The 24,211-nt window shown below is 44.9% G+C and overlaps 1 protein-coding gene across 6 annotated transcripts; it reads left to right on the top strand.

Annotated features, from left to right (window-relative positions):
* Positions 1-1,428: 1,428 nt before the first annotated feature.
* Positions 1,429-24,005, top strand: SQOR (sulfide quinone oxidoreductase). Of its 6 annotated transcripts, XM_006135041.5 has the most exons (11): positions 2,075-2,257; positions 7,114-7,155; positions 8,375-8,625; positions 11,606-11,776; positions 12,272-12,325; positions 15,351-15,545; positions 18,564-18,773; positions 19,265-19,448; positions 20,424-20,491; positions 23,081-23,259; positions 23,768-24,005. In XM_006135041.5, the coding sequence occupies exons 3-11, from the start codon at positions 8,392-8,394 to the stop codon at positions 23,823-23,825; spliced, it is 1,353 nt and encodes a 450-aa protein (XP_006135103.2). In that variant the 5' UTR covers positions 2,075-2,257; positions 7,114-7,155; positions 8,375-8,391; the 3' UTR covers positions 23,826-24,005. The 6 variants fall into 6 exon arrangements, with proteins under 6 accessions (XP_075753275.2, XP_014434995.2, XP_006135103.2 ...); XM_075897160.2 differs by lacking the exons at positions 2,075-2,257; positions 7,114-7,155 and adding an exon at positions 1,429-1,450; XM_014579509.4 differs by lacking the exon at positions 7,114-7,155 and having other exon boundaries at positions 2,074-2,362.
* Positions 24,006-24,211: the final 206 nt, after the last annotated feature.

Here is a 24,211-nt window from a genome sequence, read left to right on the forward strand (position 1 = left end):
CTGGATTAGGTAACTCTTTGCTTATTAAACATGCATATAAAAGTGATTTGGTTTTTATTGTAGAGTTTTCTTGGATGTTAATTTGTATTGATTTATAATTTTAGGTTGTTAAATGATTAATAGATGGTATAGGAAAGAGATGTGTTAGTTAATCTTTTCTTATAGTAAATGTAGGATACTGATGATTTTTCATTATTCTTAAAGTGCAGGTTTGGATGTACCAGTTTCAAATGCAAGTTGTTTTATTGCTGGGAATAGGGTGGCTCCCATGGAAGAAACTCCAGTCAAAGTCTAAGTGATTTATGTTAAGGAAGTGACTCAACTGTGGTAGTTATGGTGGTTTTGCTACTGGCAATCTCTGTAATTGCTCCTGAGTCTAGCTATAAATTTAGGGAAAATAGCTACAAATAAAATACACCTCATGTGGTCTTCTTTGCCCACACGGAGAAGCTTCTCTGCTCACCAATGTTTGCTGCCGTTTTAACCTTCCAAAGTGGATAGAGGATGACATGGATAGCCTGCTTGGGAACATATTTTGTTGATTTGTCTCTTAGTTCTACTTTTTATGGGGGAGTGATACAATTTAGAGGCTTCAAGGAAGAAGTACATTTTAAATTTCTCTATAAAGAAACAAGAATTGAAGAAATCAGACATGACTAGTAATTTATAGTGGCTTTTCTTCTCCATTTCCTAAATCTACCTATTATCTGTCTATGATAGTGCTTGCTTTCTGTTAGGCACTTTCCAGAGAGACTAGAAGGAAAAGTCTCTGTGCAGGGGAGCTCACAATTACAGCTTAGATTTACGTGCACTAGCAGACACATTTAGGAATGGGAAATAACACATACTTTCCTCCCCCACATCTGTATTATGGACTGGTACTATTTGTGTTGGAACACTGTATCTCACAGCTATTGCTGAGAAATGTTTAGCTGTGCAGACCCTGAGCTCTCCTCGCTGAGGAGTTAGGGTTAAAGTGGAATAAATGACAGCCCTGGCCTTGGAGATTATTACATACTCCTATGGGACAGCATCTCAGATTAAACAGGTGGTTGCAAATGTAACACATCTATTCCTAACTAAATTGAAAACAATGTTTCCTAATTATCACCCAATTTTTCTGTGCAATTGGGTAATAAAAACATCAGGCCAGTTGGTGTATTTGTGGTGAACCGTTTGGACTTCCTAGGAAGGCAAAACAGAGATGAGGAACAGATTCTTAGCCCTCACTTCTAGTTTGTCAGGGGACCAGTCTTTGTGAGGGAGCTGTGCAACTGTAGCCAATCAGATGCCCAGACAGTGTACTGTCTAAAAGCCAAACAGCAGTCATGCCCTCTGCAGCCTGCCCACTAATCCTGCTGGGACACTACAGCTGCCAGCCACCTCAGGCAGCACTAACTTGCTGCTGGAAGTTTCCCTCTACTGCTAGAACAGGTGTCTTCATGCTAGCGTACGTCCACTGCTTGTAACATTTTTATCAGCGTAATTACCATACCATTTTAAATGATTTGGTGAAGACTGCAAAGTGCCCCGTGGGAAACCACAACCCAGGTACGGGGGGGGGGAGGGGGGGAGTTAATTCACAAACTCTCCTTGTGCTGGGGAAACGAATTCTTTTCCTCATAGATGCTGTTGACGATGAGTCCCCGGGGACCAGCATGCAGGGAATTACTATCTTTCCAGCGACAAGGTGGGAGAGGACTGGTAAAGGTTTCACTGGAACAAGTTCTGCTGCTGACAGAGACAAGCTTTTGAGCTACACAGAGCTGAGCTCCTGCGCGGGGCTGAGACAGAGCAGGCCGGGCTGAGGACCCAGGAGCTTTCAGGGCAGTTGGCTCGCGATCTCCTTCCCACCGCGGCACGTGCCCCGGGACTGGAGAGCGCCTCGTTCAAAGGCGGAGGGAGGCCCTGGCAGGGGACCCTGCATTATTCTTGCTTCCAGCTGGCGGCTCCATGGCTCGCGCCTGCCCCCGCGGATCCCAGAGCACTTGAGCGCTAGGCAGGAGACGGGCTTGCTCCTGGCTTCGGTGCGTCTGTCCCGCTCCTTGCTAACGCCCTTGGGCCGAGCCAGGGAGCCCGTTGGGCTCTGGGCAGAGCCGCGGCCGCGGTTGTGCAACAGCTCCGGGCCCCACCTGGGCTCGGCCCCTCCCAGCTGATCGCGCCTGCTGCGCACGAATAAGAAGCGCTCGCTGTGGGCGGAGAAGCGGCAGCAGCAGCTCGGTGGGGCCGCGCATTCAGGGCTCCTACAGCGCAACAGGCAAGCGGCCGCGGGGGTCAGGGCGGGGGTAGCCGAGCCGTGAGCGAGAGCGCCCAGCTGCGCAGCCCCATGCGGAGCGGCCGCGGGCTAACGGGGGCATTTCTAGTGAGTCTGCCCGCTCTGGCGGTCGCACCCGCTGCCCGGGAGGAACGTGGGTCCGGGGAGGGCTCCGCTCATTGGCAGCTGCCCAGCGGCGCTCCGCGCGCAGAGCGAAGCCCGGGCAGAGACGTGGAGCTGCCCGACACCCCTTCGCCCTCGCCGGGCTCGGAGTCGAGCCCCGTTTCGCTCAGGCCGGGTGGAGCCGGACCCCTCGCCCAGCCCTGCAGCCGCTGAGGTCGTTGCCTGCCTTCGCAGGGAGAAGCCCTTCCCCTGGGGCAGGGCGCTCGGAGGCATGCGCCGCGCTGTGCCTGGGCCAAGATACCAGCGCAGAGCGAGTGACTGCCAGCTGGGACGTCACGCCTACTTTGAGTAAGGGGGGGGGGGTGTTAGCTGGGGCTGCAGGATTCATCTTCTCTTCCCTTCCCTCCTCCCCCCGCCCGAGCTCCGAAAGTATGACGGGAAGTGTAACTTCTTGTGAAACAAACGGGCTAGGGCTGCCAGTTTGGGTTGGATTCGTTCTTGGAGGTGCCATTGCATGTCATCTGTGAGCCCTGGTGCACTGCCTCGATGGGAGTTTGCGGCTGTGAGACTTACACACTTTGTGAGTGGCCCAGAGCTTCCGAATCACTCTCTCTTCTCTCCTCCCCCCCCCCCCCCGTCAGTTAGCAAAACCGGGAAAGTTGCTCTATTCAGCCTTGCAGCGTTGTCGCTTTCGTTCCCCCTCCCCAAAATAGTATGATGAGATCTGTTGATTAGGGTAAGTACCCATGCTATAGAAAAACTCTCCCCGAGAGGTAGGTTTTAGTATGCACAAGATTAGTGAATGTTCATAATAGGAGTGTGCCCATGTCCAATTCAGTAATCTGAGCTGTGTACCCTATAGAATCAGCATTCTGGTTTAACAGTGTTAATCTGTGGCCAGCTGTGGAGAGCCCTCCTTTCTAGCAGGCTCTTCATTGTGTGGCTCTTTGAACATGTGCTGTTTTTTACATGACTCTTGGTTGCCCTACATAAAGTAACTTAAAAAAAAAAACTCCAATGGTCCTAAGAAACCATTAGAGCACTTTAGAGACTAACACAAATATACAAATAGTATCATGAGCTTTTGTGGGCACAGCCAATTCTTCTGGTGCGTAGTCATCCCCGGATTTTACAGCTTGCTTTGGAAGTATTTATTCTGTGATGTGTTGCTGGGCCCACCCAATCTGTTGGCAGGAGTTTTGTTCTGATGATGATTTTTCGCATTTTGTATGTTCTGTTTGTTGCTGGCGATATTCCTCTGCCCTGAGATAGGGCTCCTTTTAAAGCAGGGTTTTGCAATAACCATGCCATGGCCTGGTACAATCCTTGCAACTTCCCTTACACAGTTTAGGAAGGCAGCAAGGCAGTCCCTTCCCTAATATAAAAAAAGTTGAGAAACCTAAAGAACCTACCTCAGTTTACATGATACTGAATTACTACCAAACATGCTGTTTAGTGTTGTCAGCTCTTTGGTGGATTAGCTAGTACATGTGAGGTGCTGGTGGAGATGAATACTTATTAAATAAATGGCTGAATGTCTACAAGGGGCAGACTTCATGTTTAGCATATGCTGATATATGAGTGTAAATGTGCCCCTTGATTCACTGTTAAGATAGCATTTGTGCAGTTGACCCACTTAGGTTTCATAGGCCATGTTTTTGCCTTACAAATTGATGGAAGGCAGAGCTGTTGGGGCCCAATCCTGTAAATCTCTGCTCCTGTGCATGACGTTGGTGGGAGTAGTTCTTCAGAGGTCTGTGAGACTACCATACCACAACAGTTATTGGAGCAGAGGTTTTGTAAATCAGGAGTTGAATTCAAAACAAAAGGAACCTCCCCCTCCCCCACAAAAAAAAGTCCCATGCCAGCAAGGTTTTGATCACTTTAATTTGAACAGTGTTGTTTAGTGGATAGAGCACTGGATTAGGATTCAGAAGAGCAAAGTTCTAGTCTTGACTCTGTGGCTGGCCTGGTGGGTGACCTTGGGAAAATCACTTTGTCTCTGGGAAACTGAGTCATATATCAATAAAATATGGCCAACAATACTGACTACCTTTGTGAGGTGTGTTGAGATCTACTGATAATACAATTTACTCATGTGTGTAATAAAAACACCTAGCTCATCTATGCCAATTTTTTTGCAGGTTTGATTGTTAGGTCTAGTTCCCCTGAAAACCAGTTGCTGAAATACTAAAAGCCTACCTCTGTGTTGATAGCAAACCTTGTCAGGCTACAGAAATAGGCCCTAATGTTAAGATTTTTGGGTGGCCAGGAGTGGAGTCATTGAATTGGAGCAACTTGAGGGAACCATGGCATGTAATGGTTTGGGAGATAGGAGTTGGCATGCTGTAGCCTTCAGAAGGCCCATTCAGTAACAAACCCCTTTTCCTCCGTAGTACTTGTGACACTTGCAATCCTTAGAACAAAGAGTGACTTTTCTGTTGACCAATAAAGTCCATTTCTCGCAGTTGTGATAACTAAAATTATGAATATTAACCACAGGCAAATTGCCCCTTTCTGCTCCTCTCAAGACCTGAAAACTCACTGTCCTTTAACTATTCATACAGTCTGAGCTCACCAGTAGAGGTTTTCAAACAGGAACTTTTTATGGCAGTTTAGCATAAACTGTCTTCTGGGGGTGGTGAGGGCATTCCAAAAGCTGGGAATTATTTAAGCAGTGCAGACACAATCCATCAGTCACGTGAACTAGCATCTCTAAGGCTATATCTAGACTACATTCTCTTTCGAAAGAGGAATGTAATTAGGCAAATAAAGTGCAACTGAAGCGTGGATTTAAATATCCCATGCTATATTTGGGTCTGACCACTTTTTGGAAAAAAATTTTTGAAAGTGAAAGCGCAGTCCAGATGCGGTTCTTTTGGGGGGGGGGGGGGGGGGAGCAAACCCTTTTTTGAAAGAACCAGTACTCCTAGGAGAAAAAATGAGTACGGGTTTTTTCAAAAAAGGGTTTTTTGAAAGAACTGCATCTAGACTGTGCTTTCACTTTCAAAAAACCCTTTTTTGAAAAAGTGCTCAGATGTGAACATGCAAATGAAGCATGGGATATTTAAATCCCTGCGTCATTTGCGTTTTTGATTTGCCTAATTTAAAATTGGGACACAAAATACAGACTGTGCCGGGGAAACACATTTATTATGGTACCTCAGCAGCATAATTAAGCTTTAAGGGACATTTAGTGTTTTAAGATTCCAAAAATCTGGAGGAAAAACATTTGCAGGAGAACATGCCAATCATATTTAAACACTTGGTTAGTACCATGATAGTATAGTTTACCAGAAATGAAGTTTTAGTAGATGGGTGTCAGTCTGGCTCTGACCTAAGTTTTTGTGCTGTATTTGAGTAAATATCAAAGTACATGTCAGCAAAATGACAGCGGGAAAAGAGATTCTAAAACCTTACTAAAAGCATTGTTAAAATAAATATTCATTTTTCTGAGAGTGACAGCTACAAAGCAATGAGTAGTTTCTTTTACTAGGCGATTTGCTCTAAGGTGCAGAAATTAGACATATCGCAATTGCTAATGAAGCGGGGATTTAAATCTTCCCCTGTTTCATTAGCATAAAAATAGCTGCCGCTTTTTTCGGCACGGAGCTTTGCCGGAAAAAAGCGCCCGTCTAGATGCGGATCTTTCGGGAAAATAAAGCCTTTTCCGAAAGATCCCGTAACCCTTATTTTAAGAGGGATAAGGGATCTTTTGGAAAAGGCTTTATTTTCCGCAAGATCCGTGTCTAGACTGGCGCTTTTTTCCGGCAAAGCTCTGTGCCGAAAAAAAGCGGCAGCCATTTTTATGCTAATGAAGAGGGGGAGATTTAAATCCCCGCTTCATTAGCAATTGCGATACGTCTAATTTGCATCCCTTTTTCGGAAAAGGGATGAAATCTAGACGTAGCCCTTGTGTACAAGCATCCTAAAAACATTTGGGGTTTTTTAGCTGTTACTATTCAAGAGAAAGATCTTGGAGCCATTGTAGATAGCTTTCTGAAAACATCTACTCAATGTGCAATGGCAGTCAAAAAAGCAAACAATGTTGGGAATCATTGAGTAAGAGACAGAGAATAAGACAGAATATCTTATTGCATCTGTATAAATCTATGGTATGCCCACATCGTGAATACTGCAGAAAACAAATTAAAAACAAAGTGATACTCTCTCCATGGTTTTTAAATGCTTTGAATTGGCATACTGATCCAATCATAGTCTGCAAGAGAAATATTAATTTGCAGTGTTTTCTAGGAAGGATAGATATTTGCCCTTGAAAATATCCTACTTTTTTGAAGGAAAGGGATGTTTCCCCATGGCTGACAAAATCCTGTCTCAGATTTTCAGTTTAAATACTGTCAACCTTGGTTTGGAGATTTCAGGGACTACATAGTTACTAAATGGGTGGTTTATTTTAGGAATCTGCAGAAAATTTTCAGGCCTCCAAGGCTAGGTCTACACTGTTGCTCTTTTTTCTGATTCTTTTGTCAGAAAAGGTTTTTCTGACATTTGGCCCATTTAGACTGGGCCAAATGTCAGGGGAAAAAACCCTCTTTTGGAAGTTCCCGGAACAAGGACTACAGGGACTTTCAAAAGAGCATGTTTGCTCTTCTGCACAAAAAAAAAAAAAGGCAGAACAAATGCGTTCCCTGGACACAGAACAGTCTTTCTGTGTAATCTAGACGTAGCCAAGTGAGAGGTTCACTTGAAGAATAAACCTAATTTTTATTTTACAGGACTGTTTCCTGTGGCTCTGGCACAAGTATCAATTTTATAAGGTAAACGAAGTACCTAAGCAAGGCAGACAGTTTGTTTTAAGCCTTAAAGTAAATTGCCTGGGAGTGGCAATTCCTGTTCTCTCCAAGCCGTGCCATGGAGGATTACAGGGAAACCCTGAATTCTATAGTTTCCTGATAGGATGCCCTGTTAAGCATATTCTGTTTCCAGAACATGAGAAACTCAACATATAGATTTTCATCTAATGACATGACTTGAGGAGCTGAGGATATACTTAAAAACTTTATGAATCGTTATGATTAAAATTATAGGAGTTGACAAGATTGTCACCAGTAACAGTGTGGTTTAGTAGGAAACATTTTGCTATTCTAATATGCAGAGGGAAAAAAAGTAAATTGAAGTTATAAATGATTAAACTATTGAACAGGCAAAAAGTGGGGTTTTTCCCCTCATTTAGCAGATATACCTGTTAATAGTTCTTATAGAGAATTCTCACAGTGGGCTTTTTTCTGCTGTTAACCCAGTATCAATATACATGACTTTAACTGCAATAAAAGATCAGATATATCTTGGTAATGCTTTGTAACTTGCTGTGACATTTATTCTAATCGGTTCAAGAGTGGATGGGCAATGATATGAACTCTGTATCTGATAACACTCCATGTCTAACTTGCAGACCTAGATGGTATAAAGAGATTGTAGACAGGGAAGTGAATCTCTCTTTAAAAATACATAATCAGTTTAGGGCCTTACAGTTAAGGGCCATGTTGTTCCACTGATTTCCATGTGCTTTCTTCATCACCAAGACCCAAGCTGAGAGTCTTTCATTTCTTCTGCATGAGTTGTTAGCAACACACAAATTCCAAATGCACCATAAAAGCAGAAATTCTTGGAATAGCTGCTTGTGAAGTCCGAGTAGAGTAAGAAGAAATAAAATGCTTGTAAGCTTTTATTTATTTTGGTTAAAAAATGTACATTCTTCTTTGAGTGGTCCCGGTAGGTGCTCCACTCTGGGTGCTGGACGCACCAGCACCCAGAGTGTAACACCCACGGGGACACATCTCGAAGAACCACCGTTACTGCACAAGATGAGTAACTCTTTCTTCTGTGAGCACCTATCCTATGCTCTGGTGGTGCTTATATTTAAAACACAGTCAATTACCGTGAACTCTAGAATCCACTACCAACCAACCATAATTAATTCCCATAGCACATGTAGTCCCTCGTTTATTCTCACCAATGCCTTTCCTTATCTTGTAGATTCACATTTACTGAAGATGTTAAACATGGGAGTGGTATCCACCTGCTTCTGTGTCCATTCTTTTGTACACATGCCTAGACCAGGTGTGCATAAAATGAGCTATTACCAACTACACACTGCAGCCAGGTGTGCTGCTAAGGATTACTATGAAGTGCTGGTGCTGGGCGGCGGCAGCGGTGGAATCACCATGAGCTCTCGGCTGAGGCGGAAAGTGGGAGCTGAAAATGTGGCTGTTGTTGAACCAAATGAGGTAAAAATCCTTTTAAATGTAGAGAGCAGTACTGGCTTTCCTTACTTGAGGATGGTTTACGTGTGTTCTTTCTCCTTCCTTCCTTCCCTCCGTTATGCAATTGAGAATTACCAACCCAAGCCTACCAGCAGGAAAATACTGTGTAATACACCATAAAAATTGCCTTTAGCCATGGGGCATGTTGCAACATTTACAAAGCATGTATCTTTCTATACAGCTCCTTTGACATGCATTCTAGGTGAAGGTTCAGATTTTCAAAAAGCAACATCATGTTGTTCCAGAGAGGAAGGCAGGTGCCTCGCACTTAGGGTAAGCAGCTAGCAAGTGTAGGGGAAATTAAGATGGAGTGGAGGTGGTTTTTTGAGGGGGAGGGATCGAGTTTAATAGGCATCCTACATAAGACAATGCTCCTGATTAATATTGGGACATATTGCCACTAGGGATGTAATAGTGTAGTTGATTAACCAATTAGCATTAACCTATAAATGCTGCTCTATAGCAAAAGCTTCTGAAATTGTGTTCCGCGGCACACCAGTGTGCCACAAGGCAGTCGGAGGTGGGCCGCAGAGATATGGTGACCATATGTCCCTTCTTTTTCCGGGACAGTCCCAGATTTAAAGACACCCAGCACTAGTGCAGTGCAGCAGCAACTCCCTGCCTCCACCCAGCATGTAAGTGGCTCCCTTGGTGCTTTGCACAGGCAGCCAGGGTCGCTGCCGGTGGTGTGCAGTGTCCAGAGCTCCGAGCAAGCCCCTCCCCCCACCATGTGGTCCTTCCCTCCTGCTGTGGGACTGCCTCCTCTGTGTGCTGCCAGCCTGGCCTCCTTCATCCACAGGCAGCTGCCACCATTGCCGGAGGGAAAGGGACACTGGTTGGAGTCAGTGAGCCGCTCCTGGGAGCTGCCACCAGAGTCCTGGCAGAGACCACGCAGAGCCCGGCTGGAGCGCTGCAGAGTGGGGAACATTCGGGCTCTGCCAGTGTGCTCTGTGCATGGCCCTTTCTCTTCCCCCACCCCTCCCCCACTTCCTACTCTGCTGGGGGAGCAGCAGTGCATGGACCCGCTCGCTCTGACGCACTCCACAAACCAGATCTGGGAGAGTGGGGGCTTTCTCCCCTCCACCGTGCCCCCACACACTCCTCCTAATGGGAGCCAAAGCTGGTGCTGGGACTGGAATGTGGCAGTAACATTAGCACTGCAGGCTGCCCAGCTCCAGGCCTGGCAAGCGGTACTGCCTTGGAAGCAGCTGGGGCCAGAGCTGCGTGGACTTCTGGAGCCCGACCACAGACTCCAGCCCCGCAAACTGGAAGGCAAAAAGTGGGGAAGGGGCTTGGAGAGAACTAGGGGGAAGGAGGGTGGGAGAAGAAGGGGCTTGTGCTGAGGGGAGGGTGGCAGGGCAGGAGAAGAAAGGAGAAGGCACCAAGGGACAGGGTGGAGGAGAGACAGATGCCAGGCGGCCAAGTGGAGACAATGAGGAAAAGGGCAGGAGGAGGGAAGGGAGGTGTCAGTGGGGGTGGGAGGGTGGAGGGGACAGGGTGATGCTGGGAGAGGAGAGGGGAAGAGCATGGGGGGCAAGAGGAAACAAGGGGAGAGGAAGGTAGTGGGAGAAGGGTTGAAAGGAGGGGTGGGCATGAGGAAGGCGGGATGGAGCAAGTCACGTGTGAGAGCACAGAGGGCATGAGAGAAACTGGGGCAGAGGGTGGTGAGGAGATGGGCATCAGGGAGAAAGGGGCTGGGGCAGTGAGGGAAGGAGGAAGCACCAGGAAGGTGCAGGGGTAAGGGAAGGTGCCAGGGGATTCTGGGGTGAAGCAGAAGGGCAGCCACCTGCAGGGGAGAGACCAGCACCAGAGAAGAGAGGGTTTGGTAGGGGCCAAACTCATCACCTGTGGGTAGGAGGATAGTGGGAAAAGTTCTTAGAGGTGGTTACTTTTACTTCTGGTCATGTGTCCATCTTGACCCCAAGAGTCGGGGCATAGTAACCAGAATCTATGGTTAGAGATCAGGAGGTGTAGGCAATGTGTCCCTAACTTTGATTCAAAGGGGCAAGCATCCCCCATTTAAAAAGTGTAAGAAACGCTGCTATAGAGACTACATGCATTTCCCCCTCTCCCCTGCCAGTAAAGTTTTTAGCAGGCTGGCCAGCAGCCCTGCTCAGTCCTGGCTCACACTGGGTCTGGGACCTACACCTGCTGTGGCTCTGCATTTAAAGGGTATTAAGAACCAGGTGGGCAGGCAGCCCAGCTCAGTTCTGGCTTGTACTGGGCCCAGGAGTCAGACCCAACCCTGGACAGGGGTTGCTGCTACCCTGTTCTGCTGCCTCTGATATAGCCAGTGCACTCCAGCCCCACTCCCGAGGAGCCCCCTGCTACTCCATGCAGGCAGCCAGCCCACAAGGGGAGCTGGTTTTTAAACTGGCTCCCCTTGTAGATCATCTCCCACCTGGCACTTTGTGTTGCTGCCTCTGCTATAGAGGCAGCAGCATGGTGTGGCAGGGGTCTCCTTGGGAGTGGGGCCAGAGTGCACTGGCTGCCAGCCCCCCCGCCCCCCCTTTGGGAACCATAGAATAGTCGAGTAACTGATAAGAATTCATGAGGTTAATTGACTATTCAGTTAACCAATATTTAACATCCCTAATGGCCACCTTACTCACACCCTGCCTTAGGACTAGGGTATGCAATCAATTGATTGGTGGGCAATTACTCAGTCATTCTTGTCCTTGTGTTTATGAACTTTGTGACACGATTGGAAAGTTTATCTTCTAAGAAATGAAGTATTTTCTTGGATTCCAAGGTTACGTGTCTCATGCACTGTATCACAGTCAGTCTTTCTCTTCCTAATTATCTCCACAGGCAGTCAATATCCCTATCTCTAGGGGATCATGAGACACTTTTTCCCTACTTTCCCTGGGCCTCAGTAGCTTACCTCTGCAATACTGTCCTCTGTTAAATGAAGGTAAATGGAGATGTGAGTTCTTTCTTTCAGAAACATTATTATCAACCCCTCTGGACATTGGTTGGTGCTGGTGCAAAACAGCTGGCAGCCTCTGGACGTCCAACAGAGAGTGTGATTCCTTCAGGTGTAAAATGGATCAAATCTAGAGTTACAGAGTTGGATCCAGACAAGAACTGCATCTATTTAGCAAATGACAAAAAGGTAAGTGACAATGATGAATATCGGTGAGCCTTAAAATGGTATCAGAAAAATTTGCTTCTGATTTCTCACTCCATGGAGCTCCCATAAATACAAAATGAATTTCCCATCCTGTAAGGATGCCATGGCAATGACATGCTATGCTATTCTACAAATCTTGAAAATACTTGTTATACTGATTGTATTATAACAATTGCCTGTGTGTGGGTTTTAAACCACCAACCAAAAAACCCTCCAGATCAATAGTTTTCTCTCCAGGTGGCAAGTATCAGCATGTGTTAAATTGGATACTGCAAAAATATGAAATCACCTTGCTGAACAAGGGAGTAAATTTTTTGAATGTTCAAAGTATTTTTCATCGTGATGGAATGCTTTATTTCATGCCTTAGCATTCAATTTATACTGCTTTATTACCTAGTTATTAGGGTTTTTTAAATAATGAACATTGCCTCAAAAGGCTAATTTGTCTAAAATGTATTTTTTTTCTTTATACTGTAGATATCTTACAAATATTTGATAGTTGCCCTTGGACTTCAGCTGCATTACGAAAAGGTATTCACTTTAAACCAAATACATTATGCAATTAATACCAGTAATAGAAATTGCACTGTTTACTTTGATCTCTAAATGTAATGGCTTTTCAATACAGTATATAAAGTGTAACTAGTTTTTGCAATAATAGCTTTCTTGAATGAATAGTCAGGTCTTTCTCTTTGTATATGCTTTAAATTGCACTAAATAGTATGGGCTCCAATTTGGGGCCCTTCTCATACCAGTAAACATAAATCACCTTTTTAATCCCAAGACAAAGCTGTCTTATTTCTTCATTGTGCCTTTCCAGAGATCATATGGGTGTACACAATGTATTACATATAGAAATAACTCTTGGCTGGCTGAATCAATAAAATGTATGACTGCAAGAGCTCTCAAGGTCCAGTGATTTGCTTGATTGGGAGCCTAGCTTCATCAGTATTACCAACCCTTCTGGTCCATGCTAATAGAATTTCTTCCTGAAGAAGATTTGCAACTGGTGCAGCTGCCTGCCACCCTACTTACCATGGGCCAGGCATGACAGACTGGCAGGATCTCCCAAGTGTGACATTGATTAGGGGCAGTTCCTGCTGGGGTGTGTGTAGGGGGAGGGGTACGATGGAACCTATTCTGGAACTTGGAATGTGGTAGTGTTAGGCTGCAGTAGTCCAACTGGTACTGGTGGCAAATCTAGCACAGGTACTTTTTCCAGTGCCACTTTCTCTTAAATCATTACATTGTAACAGGCAAGTACAGTCTAAAGTGTTGAGCCTATAGATATTGGTGTGGGAGGTATATATGTAATCTACATGTAATGCTCTCCTAAGCCTGGGTGACACTGTGATAAATGATACTCAGTGGAGCTGTGGTTCTTCAAAGCACAGTGGAAACAATTTATTTGAATAATCACTTTTGAGTGAGAAGCAGCTTGTTGCTTATCTTAAGTAAACTACCTCCTCCGTAGATTAGTTCTAGTCTGAAACCAAACTGAATACTATTCAGTGTGTGTCAATGGTTCTGTGGCACAACCTGATAACGACATGTACAATGGATACCCAGGGACAGTGGAGTGTGGTTAAAACCAGTCACCACTTGTTGAATCTTGTTTATAGCTAGATCTCAAACTATTTAGGTTTTTAAATAATCAAATGATTAAAATAAAGTTTTCAGCTACCAATTTAGGAGAGAGATTGCATGGCTAGCATTTTGAAACTATACTTAGCCATCCAACCTTTCTCTTATTTGTGGCCTAGCAAGGGGGGCAGGGCTGGGAGCCTGGACTGGCAGGGGTTGCCTGCTGAGGGGACCACAAGCTGTGCGGTGCGAAGCCAGGTAGGCTGGGAGCCACATGGCATGGAGGCAGGCAGGGAGGGTGCAGGAGGAGGTGAGGTCGGGGTGCTGGGGGTGGCCTGCCGGGGGAGGGGGGGGGAAGCTGGTTGGTGGGTTGCCAGAGGTGGGGGTGGTGGGAACCTGAGCTGGCAGGGGCGGTCTGCCAGGGGGGCCATGAGCCGCGCACAAAGCAAGGTAGGCTGTGAACCACACAGTACGGAGGCAGATGGTCTAGGTGCAGGAGGTTGCGGGGGTGGCCTGCTGAGGGGTCTGTGAGCCAAAGCTGCTGGGGGCAGCCTGCCGAGGAGGGGCGGGAGTGGGTCAGCAGGCTGCTGAGGGGCTGAAACCCGGAGCTGGCGGCACAGAGGCAGGCGGGCTTGTGTGTAGGAGATGGTGGGCTACCTGCCTCATTGGGGGAGCCAGGCGGCAGAGAATGTGTGCGCACCCTTGCAGGAGCTGGCAGGGACAGCCAGCACGTGTGCAGGAGGGAAAGTTGAGACTCCTGTGATAGACAGACAAGAATAGTGATGACTTAATAGAAAGACTGTCTCATTAAAGCCTACAAGACTGGTCCTGCTAGATCCCATTCTGCAAATATTTGTATGTGGGCATAACCTAATGCACTACAAATAGTACCAGAACTTGGTTACAAGTCAAAATGACATGTATGTTCACTGTAGCGTAGGGCTTAGTGCTGCAAACATTGGTGCACATGTGTAACTTTTTGTGCTGCAAGGCAGCAATCCCAGAACTTCCTGCAGTTGCAGGAGGTTCCAGGACCAAACCCAGTTCTCCATTCTGCAGTGCCGCAGACATAGGCTCTAAGCTGCTAGTCCTTGCTGTCCTGGGAGGGACAATACTTGCTCTTACTCTGAATGGCTGCTCGTGGGTACTTTTCCTGACTGCAGTAAGGCCTCCGCGGGCTGGATCAACTCGCTTGGTAGGCCAAATCCAGCCTGTGGAGGCCCTTTTGCCCACTTCTACTCTACCTGCAAAAGCTTCCGTTCTGTCCCTTCCCTGTCCACTTGGAGCTAGACACTCCCTTTGCTGGGGTGCTTCTAAGAACAAGGAGACATCAGATTTCACACTGCATGACATGCCTTACATGGCTGTAAAATTGGTAGGGCCCTACTTAACTGTAATCAGGGCATAATTCCCTTCCTTGTAAGAGTGTCCTGAGGGTAAATTGCTGCTCAAATAAAGCAATGATGAGAGATGTTTCGGGATACAAATAGTCTACTTTTAAACTGCCCAAGAGGTCTTAAGTTCTGCTACATATAGCCATCAGATGACAAATATTTTGAAAAATAAAATTTCCTTAAGCTGTTGTGTTTACTATTACACTTCAGTCACTTTGGACAGTGAAAACAAGTCAGTCCTCTTTACTTCCATGCTCTCACTATGCACTAGCCCAGTGCTACAATATTTTATATAACACAAACGCACTCTGCTGGCAATGTTTATGATTACAACTGTTATAATATTGGGCTTTTTACTTTATACAGCTAATTTTCACAAACACTCACTTTGGAGAACTGCCCCCTCACAGAGCCCTTTTTAAAAACTAAGGTGTAGTGGAAGAGATCTACCATTAGCTAAAAGTTTAGTTTCCCAAATGCTCTATGTTCTAGATTACAAAATATCTGAAGAGGAAACATTTTACATCGATTTGTTCTACCTAGATTTTTTTAATAAGTCTTGTTTTCTTTTGTTTTAGATCAAAGGTTTGCCTGAGGGTTTTAATTATCCTAAAATAGGTTCCAATTATTCAGTCCATACAGTAGAGAAAACGTGGAAGGCTTTGCAAGACTTCAAGGAAGGAAATGCCATTTTCACTTATCCAAACACTCCAGTGAAATGTGGAGGGGCTCCTCAGAAAATCATGTACTTGTCAGAGGCCTATCTAAGAAAGGTACGTATTTCATCACCTCCCTACTGATGCCCGCTAACAATGCTGGAGATCATATTTACTTTATGGGGACCATGTTGAAATTTTGACAGAAATAAGCCTGGAGGTGAAAAAGATGTTGTGACTTACATTAAAAATGTAACTGGTTTGCAGATTAACTTCTCTGAGTTGCTATTGCTATGAAACTAACCATCAGGGCTCACTGCAGCTGAAAACAGGATGCTCTAAGCCGGGGGTTCCCAAACTTTTTGACACAAGGACCAATAAATCCATTCACGAGCTTTTGGAGGACTGGTAACATTCATTTGCATATTCATTAAGCAAATGATGAATATTCAAATAAGTTTTTTCTGGTCCTCCCAAAGCCTCCAGTGCCAGCGTTAACAAAGCTTTTGATACAGTCACCCACAATATTCTTGCCAGCAAGTTAAGGGAATATGAATTGAATACATGGGACTGTACGATGGATAGAAAGCTGGCTAGATCAGGGCTTCCCAAACTTTTACTTTAGTTGAACCTGTTTTTTTTTTGTACTGTCTCTTGCAGCCCAAAAATATAAAACCATATTAATGAAAAATGAATAAATTTTCAGTGTTTCACCTGGCTGCATACTCCATCCAGCTTGTGCCAGGGCTTGGGGGACCCGGTGCCGCAGGAGCACTTCAGGAGCAGGAGCACTTCAGGAGGCGGAAGCAGGAGCAGATTGGGGGTAGGGTATCTGGCTAAGAGGGAGGGTGCAAGGAAGGGTAGGATTGCCAGGTGTCCGGTTTTGTACCGGACAGTCCGGTATTTGAATGTTTTGTCCAGGAAAAATTGAGAAATTACCAGACATAAAATGCCTGGTATTTTCTAATTAGGTAAGTTTTATTATAATTAGGTGTATCAGTCAGTCCTTAGCTGTGAACTGCCTGGCTGGTAGATGTTCTCACGCTGCCTCTGTGTGCCTACCTGCCAGACAGTTCACAACTACTCGAGGGAGGGTATGTTGGGGGAGGGGAATCCCCGGCCAGACTCACTGGTCTGCCAGGGTTTGCATGTGCCCAGGTCAGTCCAATTTCCCCTCCCTCCTCCTCCCAATCTCTCCAGTCCAGCCCTGCTTCCGGCAGCCAGTTCCCCGCACCCCCACCAATCTCCCCTGGTCAGACCCCCCTCCCCTCCGTCCTGCCCCGACCAGCCTCGCTGCCCCCATCCAGCCCTGCTTGCGGCAGCTGATTCTCCCGTCGTCCTCCTCCTCCTGATCTTCCCTCAGCCAGCCTCCCCCGGCTCCTGTCCAGCCCTGGTTCCGCCGCTTGCCTTCTCTGATCACTGCCGCCGGACAGCCCCGCTACCCCCAACCCTGCTTCTGCCGGCCGCCCCCCCAGATCTCTGTGGGACAGCCCTGCCGCCCGCCCACATGCCCGGATCTCCGCAGGACAGCACCCGCTGCCCCCAGCCCTGCATTCGCTGGCTGCCCGCACGCCTGCCCAGATCTCCATGGGACAGCACCCGCTGCCCCCAGCCCTGCATTCGCCGGCTGCCCGCATGCCTGCCCAGATCTCCATGGGACAGCCCCGCTGCCCCAACTCTGCTTCCCGGCAGCCTGTTCCCTCCTCCCCCACCTCCTCCCAGCCCGCCCCGCTCTGCTCCCCTCCCAGCAGCCATGCTGAGGCCCGGTATTTTTTTTCACGGCCCGGTATCGGGCCGTGGCCCATAGTTTGGGAAACCCTGCTCTAAGCCACCATTGTGGCTCCCTGATGCTGTAGCCAGCAGAGAGCCAGTTCATTCCCCAATGTAACTTTCAGCAGTCCAAGGCCTTCTATTCCGGGGAGCCAGACTGAGTGCAGCAGGGGATAACCACACTCCTTTCCACTCATTTACGTTGGCTTGGAGGGAGACATGGTGTCAAGTTCTCTAGCTCTGTGCTAGATGGTGACTTTCCTATGCTGTGGGAGTACTCAGTGGCTAGCCAAGTAAGCTTTATGGCACCAAAGGAGCTATCACAGGACCAGGATCTGGCACCAAAGGAGCTATCACAGGACCAGGATCTGGCCTGTAATATATAAACAAAGGTTTAAAACACCAATAATGAATAACCCTGTATTTTTATAACACTTTTCATCCTAAGGAATGTACCCTGCTCTTGGAATCCTACACACATTCTGCTGACAGAAGCCACTTAAATGCACTAGCTATTAAAATGTGCCACACAGCTTAGGAAGTGAAGCAAAGAATATGATTGTACCCAATTGAAAGTACAAGGGGAATCTGTGTAGACAGAATGAAATGACCAAGTAGGAGTCTGGCCAAAACACAAGGGTTAGCATTCTAGCAAACAGTGCCAGCAGGGGAACTTTAATAGGTAAGTATTTAAACAAGGGGCGGGGAACCTTTTTTGGGTCAGAGGCTGCTGACCTACAGAAAAATCAGGCTGGCGGAGGGGGGGAGGCTGCACACAAGGGAGAAGGAAAAAGGCATTCCTCGCATTCCCCTCGTACATCAGAACCTAATAGATTGTGTGCTCCAGTCCTGTGGGTGGGTGGCATGGGGCTGGAGCACTGGCATGGGCTCCCCCAGTGTGTGTGGGGGGGTGGGGGGAGGGAGATCCCTGAGCCTTGAGGGCCAGATCCAGGCAAGCTGGGGGCCACATGTGGCCCCTGGGCCTGAGGGTCTCCCCCCCCCCCCCCCGATTTAAACCCTCTGTTTTGCATGTCATTCAAAACGCTATGCTCCTTAATTCTATGCTAGGACACTTACTTAGTACTCAATGGTGATACCCAATGATGGATCGCTACCACACTTCATGTGGCATCAATGTATTCCTAGGAGCTCTCAACCAAAGAACCAACCTTACCTAGTTTCTGACAAGATAACTGAAGGGATCAAATGTTGAAATGATTCAGCTCCAATCATTCAGTTAAAATGTGTAACATCAGAAAATTTAAAACAGCTGCAGCTAAACAGTATGCACTCATTTACAAGTGTTTCTATCCAGTTCTACTACTTTTGTGCTCTGTTTGCTGCTAAATTAATTTTTCTATCCAGACAGGAAAACGAGCCAAAGCCAACATCATCTTCAATACTTCACTTGGATCCATTTTTGCTGTAGAAAAGTATGCCAATAAATTGCTGGAGATAATTAAGGATAGGAATATTACTGTTAACTACAAACATAATCTCATTGAGGTTCGAGCAGACAAACAAGAAGCTGTATTTGAGAATTTGGACAAACCTGGAGAGACTGAGGTTTATCAGGTCAGTAAGGGAAAAGCTTTCAGTTGGGTCTTACATTTCTCCCCCCCCCCTTTTTTTCCCTAAACTATCAACTGAGATTTCCTCTTCACCTCCCAAATATATTTGAGTATACAGAAAACTGAGTAACTTCAAACACAAACAAAAACAGGCTATCCCAGTTTAAACTGGCAATCTTCCCTCTTAGACCTCTGAGCAGGATCTTCACACTCAGTGGGGTTGAATGGTGAGAGGAAGTTCAGCTATGACTACAATTTTTTCAGTAGCACAGCTACTCAGTAACTGGCTACCAGGCTTTAAGGACATAGCAAAGATGTACTCAGAAATACTAAGCTGAACCTTACATTTGACTGTAACAAGGCTAAAGAGCCTTGTCTCCCTCACTGTTTAAACTTCCCCCTCCCCAGATCTGACCTGCTATAATAAAGGTATGTGTTTTAATCTTGTTCATTGAATTCATTTATTTAGCTGTTTTTGTTTCTTTCTGTGCCCAGTATGAAATGCTTCATGTCACACCACCTATGGGACCGCCTGATGTACTCATGAACAGTCCCGTTTCAGATACAGCTGGCTGGTTAGACATAGATAAGGAAATTCTGCAACACAAAAAATACCATAATGTGTTTGGTCTTGGAGACTGCACCAATCTTCCAACATCAAAAACAGCTGCAGCTATCGGTATAGTAGTTCAGTGTCCCCTTTAGCATTTAAAAAAAATTACCAAAAAAAGTTACATGTGCATGTTCCATTTTGGAAAAAACAGACTTAAGCCTTGTGGTAAGAGAGAAACTTTTAACAAAGGAATCATTACAAGCCCATTTTAACAGTTTCCTGATACTTACAATATGGCCTACAGATAACACATTTCAACTGTGTATGTAATTTCAGAACTGTGGTATCCCACAGCTCTGATCCATGTTTTCATTTGTCCTTCTGGCACTGACATGGAGTACGATAAGCTATGAAAAATGAACATGACTGTCATCTACTCCATCCTTCAGTCATGCAACTCTTTGTAATGTGTCTCAAAGTACATGCATATGCTATCTGAGTGCTCAGACTGTCATAAGCAAATGATCCCATGGTCAGTGACTGCAAGTACAGAATATGAACTGTACAAAATACATGTTAGGCCTGTGCCTATCATGGCTGAAATATGAATGTAAAATACTGTGGTTGTAGAATATGGAAATACAATAATGGTTTAAGGCTACAAAAACTGTATTTATTGGTATAAGAAAAATGTGCCCCTAAAATGAATGATGTATCAAACTAAACCCAGCGTAGACAATGTTGCTATAGCTTGTCACAGCTCCCTTTTTAACATATCAGCCTGATGGAACTTTAGCATACAGCTTCAAAAACCATTTTGGAAATGAAAAACTCCCCCCTCCTGTTTCTCCAAATAGGAAGTTCAAACTTCACAAACATGCACCAATATTTGTTGTGGGAATAATGAGAGAAAACTAAATCCAACTAGATAATTATACTGGAAAATATACAACTTTTAAAAAACTTAATTATTTGTATTAAACTGGATGGTACTGTTTCCATGTACTATCATATTACAGTGCAAATACTATTTGTAGCAGGAAAATGCTTCAGCTGCAATGTAACCGAAGTTGTATAACTGACTTTTTATCTCTTATGTAGCTGCCCAGTCTGCAGTGCTAGATAAAACAATTTCTTTGGTAATGAAGAACCAATTGCCAACTAAAAAGGTATTTTATTTAAGAAATTGCCTTATTAGAATTATTCTCTAACAGTAGTTTTTTATATAAAGTGGGTAGAAAGCATTGTCCTCATGTCAACATTAGCCGATGCAAAGGAACAGACAATATCGTTCTCGCCTCCATCTAGTCACAATTCTTTGATCCTGAATTTTTTTTAATTATTTTCTAAAGAAAGGTATTGAAGGAAGAAAGTTAATTGTAAATTCAGAACGTTGTCAGTTACCCTGAAGCCAACATTATGATAATCCTATGGGGAAATGTGTAAAGATTATAGAGAATCCAAGAAAACTAAAAGTAGTTGAGGGGACTTAAAACTAACGAGTGTTTATACAAGATTCTCATATCAGATGAGTTTTGTTTTTTGTATTTAAAGGCCAGCAAGCTGCACAGTACCAGGGGAGGTGGACGAAAGCAAGACCCTTTACAAATTGACAGTTTAACCTTAAATTTTCACCTCCCTGTACAAAACCTAGTCTAGCCCCAAGGATACACTGGCTTTGCTGACTAAGTAGGAAGACGACGAAAAGTTGTCTGCACTGACCAATAATTGTAGTCTTAAACCACTCAATGTACTACCTGCTAACCAGCAGTGCATTAAGCAGTGTGACTACACAACTATTGTTTTGCTCTACAACTTTCTCCCCGGGGGAGAAGTCTGAGCAGTGGAGTGCCTTGTTCTAGTAGCATTTACAATTTTATTTTTTGTTAAACAAATTGATGTTGGAAAACAAAGTCAAAGAAATGCCCATTGCATTTTCGAAGATTTGTGACCAGCTGCCAATGCTTCAAAGGAAAGTGCCAGATGCCCACTGTAGGCAGCTGTTAAACCGCATCTCCCTTCTGCACATAGTTGGTCTCATTCTGTTCTCTATACGTAGTGCCTAAAGGCAAACCAAATAAGGGGGCCTCTCATGCTGGGCGCTTTACAGTTGAAAAATGTGGCCACTAGGAGCTTCTCTTGTGGCTACAGCTTCCTGGGCTGACTTTTGGAAGACTGGGCGGGGGAGGCAAAGCAGCAGCCTCTCCCCCTCCCTGTTGTTCCTGGATACACTGCTCTAGCATTGGTGGCCCTGGCAACCAGGAGCTATCAGGTCCTATCTCCCCTTTCTGGAGACACATGGGACGCAATGTTGGAGGAGCAGGAGCTCCCCACCTTTCCAGGAGTAGTGGAGCTCACTTATGGGCTTCAGCCCTAGGATTACAGGTTGGCGCAGACTGGCCACTGGTTTGGGCTCCAGTCCTCTGCTCATGTAGCTTAGGACAATATCCCCCAGTCAATGGGGCTTCAGGCTCTTTTCTCCCACTGCTTCTCCTTCCATCCAGGGCTCAATTTGTCTCCAGGCTTGCTTCAGTGGAATAAGTCTGCTGTGAAAAGTGATACTTGTATTTTTTTTTCCACAACAGACTTATGAAATAGGAATAAATAAATTACAATGACTTAGGCTATGTCTGGACTGCAGGCTTCTTTCGGAAGAAGCTTTTCCGAAAGATCTTCTGAAAAAACCTTCTTCCCAGAGTGTCTACACAGCAAAAATGCATCAAAAAAGCCATCTGCTTTTTTGAAAGAGCATCCACGCTCAATGGACACTCTCGCATTTAAGCTGTGATTACTATGGATGAAGTGGCCACCAGGACACCACCTGTGCTTTTTCCTCTTCTTTCAAAAGAACTCCCTCTTCCCCATCCCCACACACCTTTTTCCGAAAGAGCTCTTTCGGAAAAAGGCTTCTTCCTCAGTCAGGTTTACCAGTGTCGGAAAAAACCTCCTCTTCCCTCCTCCTCCTCCTCAACATGATTGCAGTGTGGACATAAAAACGCTGTAGTGTAAACATACTCTTAGACATAAATATGCATATATATATATATATATATATATATATATATATATATATAAAAATAATAAAAAAATTCCCTAAAGTATTTTAGGAAATAGTATGAAAGTAGCCGCCACCAAATAATTTGCCCTGAGAACCCTAAACAGAAATTGGGTTGTACCTTTGAGACTGAGATTTAATATCCCTCCCAAGATTTGTTAGCATTAGCTATATCTCTCCGAATACACTTGCTAGCCATAAAAATGTCCTATCCCTCTTTGAATCATGCTAAATTCTTGGTCTCTGAGATCAACAGGATACTTTCATATTGGACTGGAAAAGTAGATCCTTTCTTCATGAGTTTTGAATGTGCCACTTTTCAAATTACACTTTTGCACAAGGGAGAACAGAAGCTCCTGTCTAGTGACTATTGGCTCAAGTTCAGAGGGAGGGAAAGTAGTTACATCTCCACACAGCCACAATACTGTCATTGACTCTGCAACATTTTTGGCAGCCTCAGAAGGATTGAATGATTTCTGTTCTAGGTCAAGGCTGAGGCCTATTGGTACAGCATTATAGAGAAACTTGTATTGGTATCTGTTTTGAAAAGCTCAGTTTCTAGTGTCACTTGTGCTGGAATCTTTCACAACCTCAAAATTCATTTTGAAATTTTTTTTGATAAATCCCATTGTCATAGCTTGCTTGTATCACTTTCTTTTTGTGCAAACTGTACATTATTATGAAAAAATGCCTTTCATTGTAGTATGATGGATACACTTCCTGTCCCATTGTAACGGGCTATAATAGTGTGATTCTAGCAGAATTTGACTACAATGCTCAGCCTCTGGAAACATTTCCCATTGACCAGAGTAAGGAGAGACGGCTCATGTACTACATGAAAGCTGATCTAATGCCTTTTCTTTATTGGAACGGACTACTAAAGTAAGTATTCCAATATATACAAATGAGTTTTGGCTCCTGCGGTGACCCTATTAATAACACACCTATAATACCTTTGCAACTCGTTGAATAATCTCATTTTAAGCCACAGTACATCAGAACACTTCTGGCTTTTTATTCCATCACCATCTAGTATTGCTGGATTTGTCAGCCCAAACAGTTTAAACATTCCCACTTTCTCATTAAGAGTGAGACTGTTTGTCTGTCTTTGACCATTCTAGGCATTTTATGCTGTCACAAGAATAGTTTTCCCCAAATCAGGGCTGGAAATAATGTTACCACAGCAAAACCCCATTGTGCTCTTAGAACTCTTCCATATGTTTCTGCTCATCTAAATGCAAACTAGTAGTAAAACCATGAAACTATCCCCAAAACCCCTGCTCCTTGAAAGAAAATTTGAAGTACTGTATTTTTACCTGCTGTTGTGGTAGCTATCTAATTTATGTAGCATACACTGGCTAAGACTTTTTTTTCCCCCCCTTCTCCTTAGGGGCTACTGGGGAGGACCTGCTCCTATAAGAAAACTAATGCATCTTGGTTTGAAGTAATGATGCAGTCGACTGTGCTTACTGGCCAGAACTAAGTGTAAAAAAAGAAACCATTTTAATATGCATGCATTTTGTCTCAAGAAGCAAACACTGCGGTGGATATTGCACGTGGATGTATGTAAGGCCCATTTCTTGAGACTTAAATCTTGAATTCAAAATAAATCAAGATGTCCTGTTAAATGTCATTGTGATTTATGGTGGAAACAATAGGGTGGAAGTGACATCAGCTATCATCTATTAATGATGGATACAGCATCAGAATGGTGTCTCGAGGCATGAGTGTAAACCCAACTCTAAATAATTGATTGTGGCTTTAATAAGATTCCACTTAGGCATATTGCATGTGATTTGTTATCTTAGGTACTTAAGTAAACTAAGTGAGTATG

This window comes from Pelodiscus sinensis, chromosome 14, assembly GCF_052426305.1.
Source record: "Pelodiscus sinensis isolate ZL-2025 chromosome 14, ASM5242630v1, whole genome shotgun sequence".
NCBI lineage: Eukaryota > Metazoa > Chordata > Testudines > Trionychidae > Pelodiscus > Pelodiscus sinensis.

Excerpts from the sequence above, each read along its gene's own strand:
- SQOR (XM_006135042.5), top strand. The coding sequence starts at position 2,924 with ATGGGAGTTTGCGGCTGTGAGACTTACACACTTT. Across the intron at positions 11,777-12,271 it reads ATTTAGCAAATGACAAAAAG|ATATCTTACAAATATTTGAT; the intron begins GTAAGTGACAAT and ends TTTATACTGTAG. Across the intron at positions 19,449-20,423 it reads AAAAACAGCTGCAGCTATCG|CTGCCCAGTCTGCAGTGCTA; the intron begins GTATAGTAGTTC and ends TCTCTTATGTAG.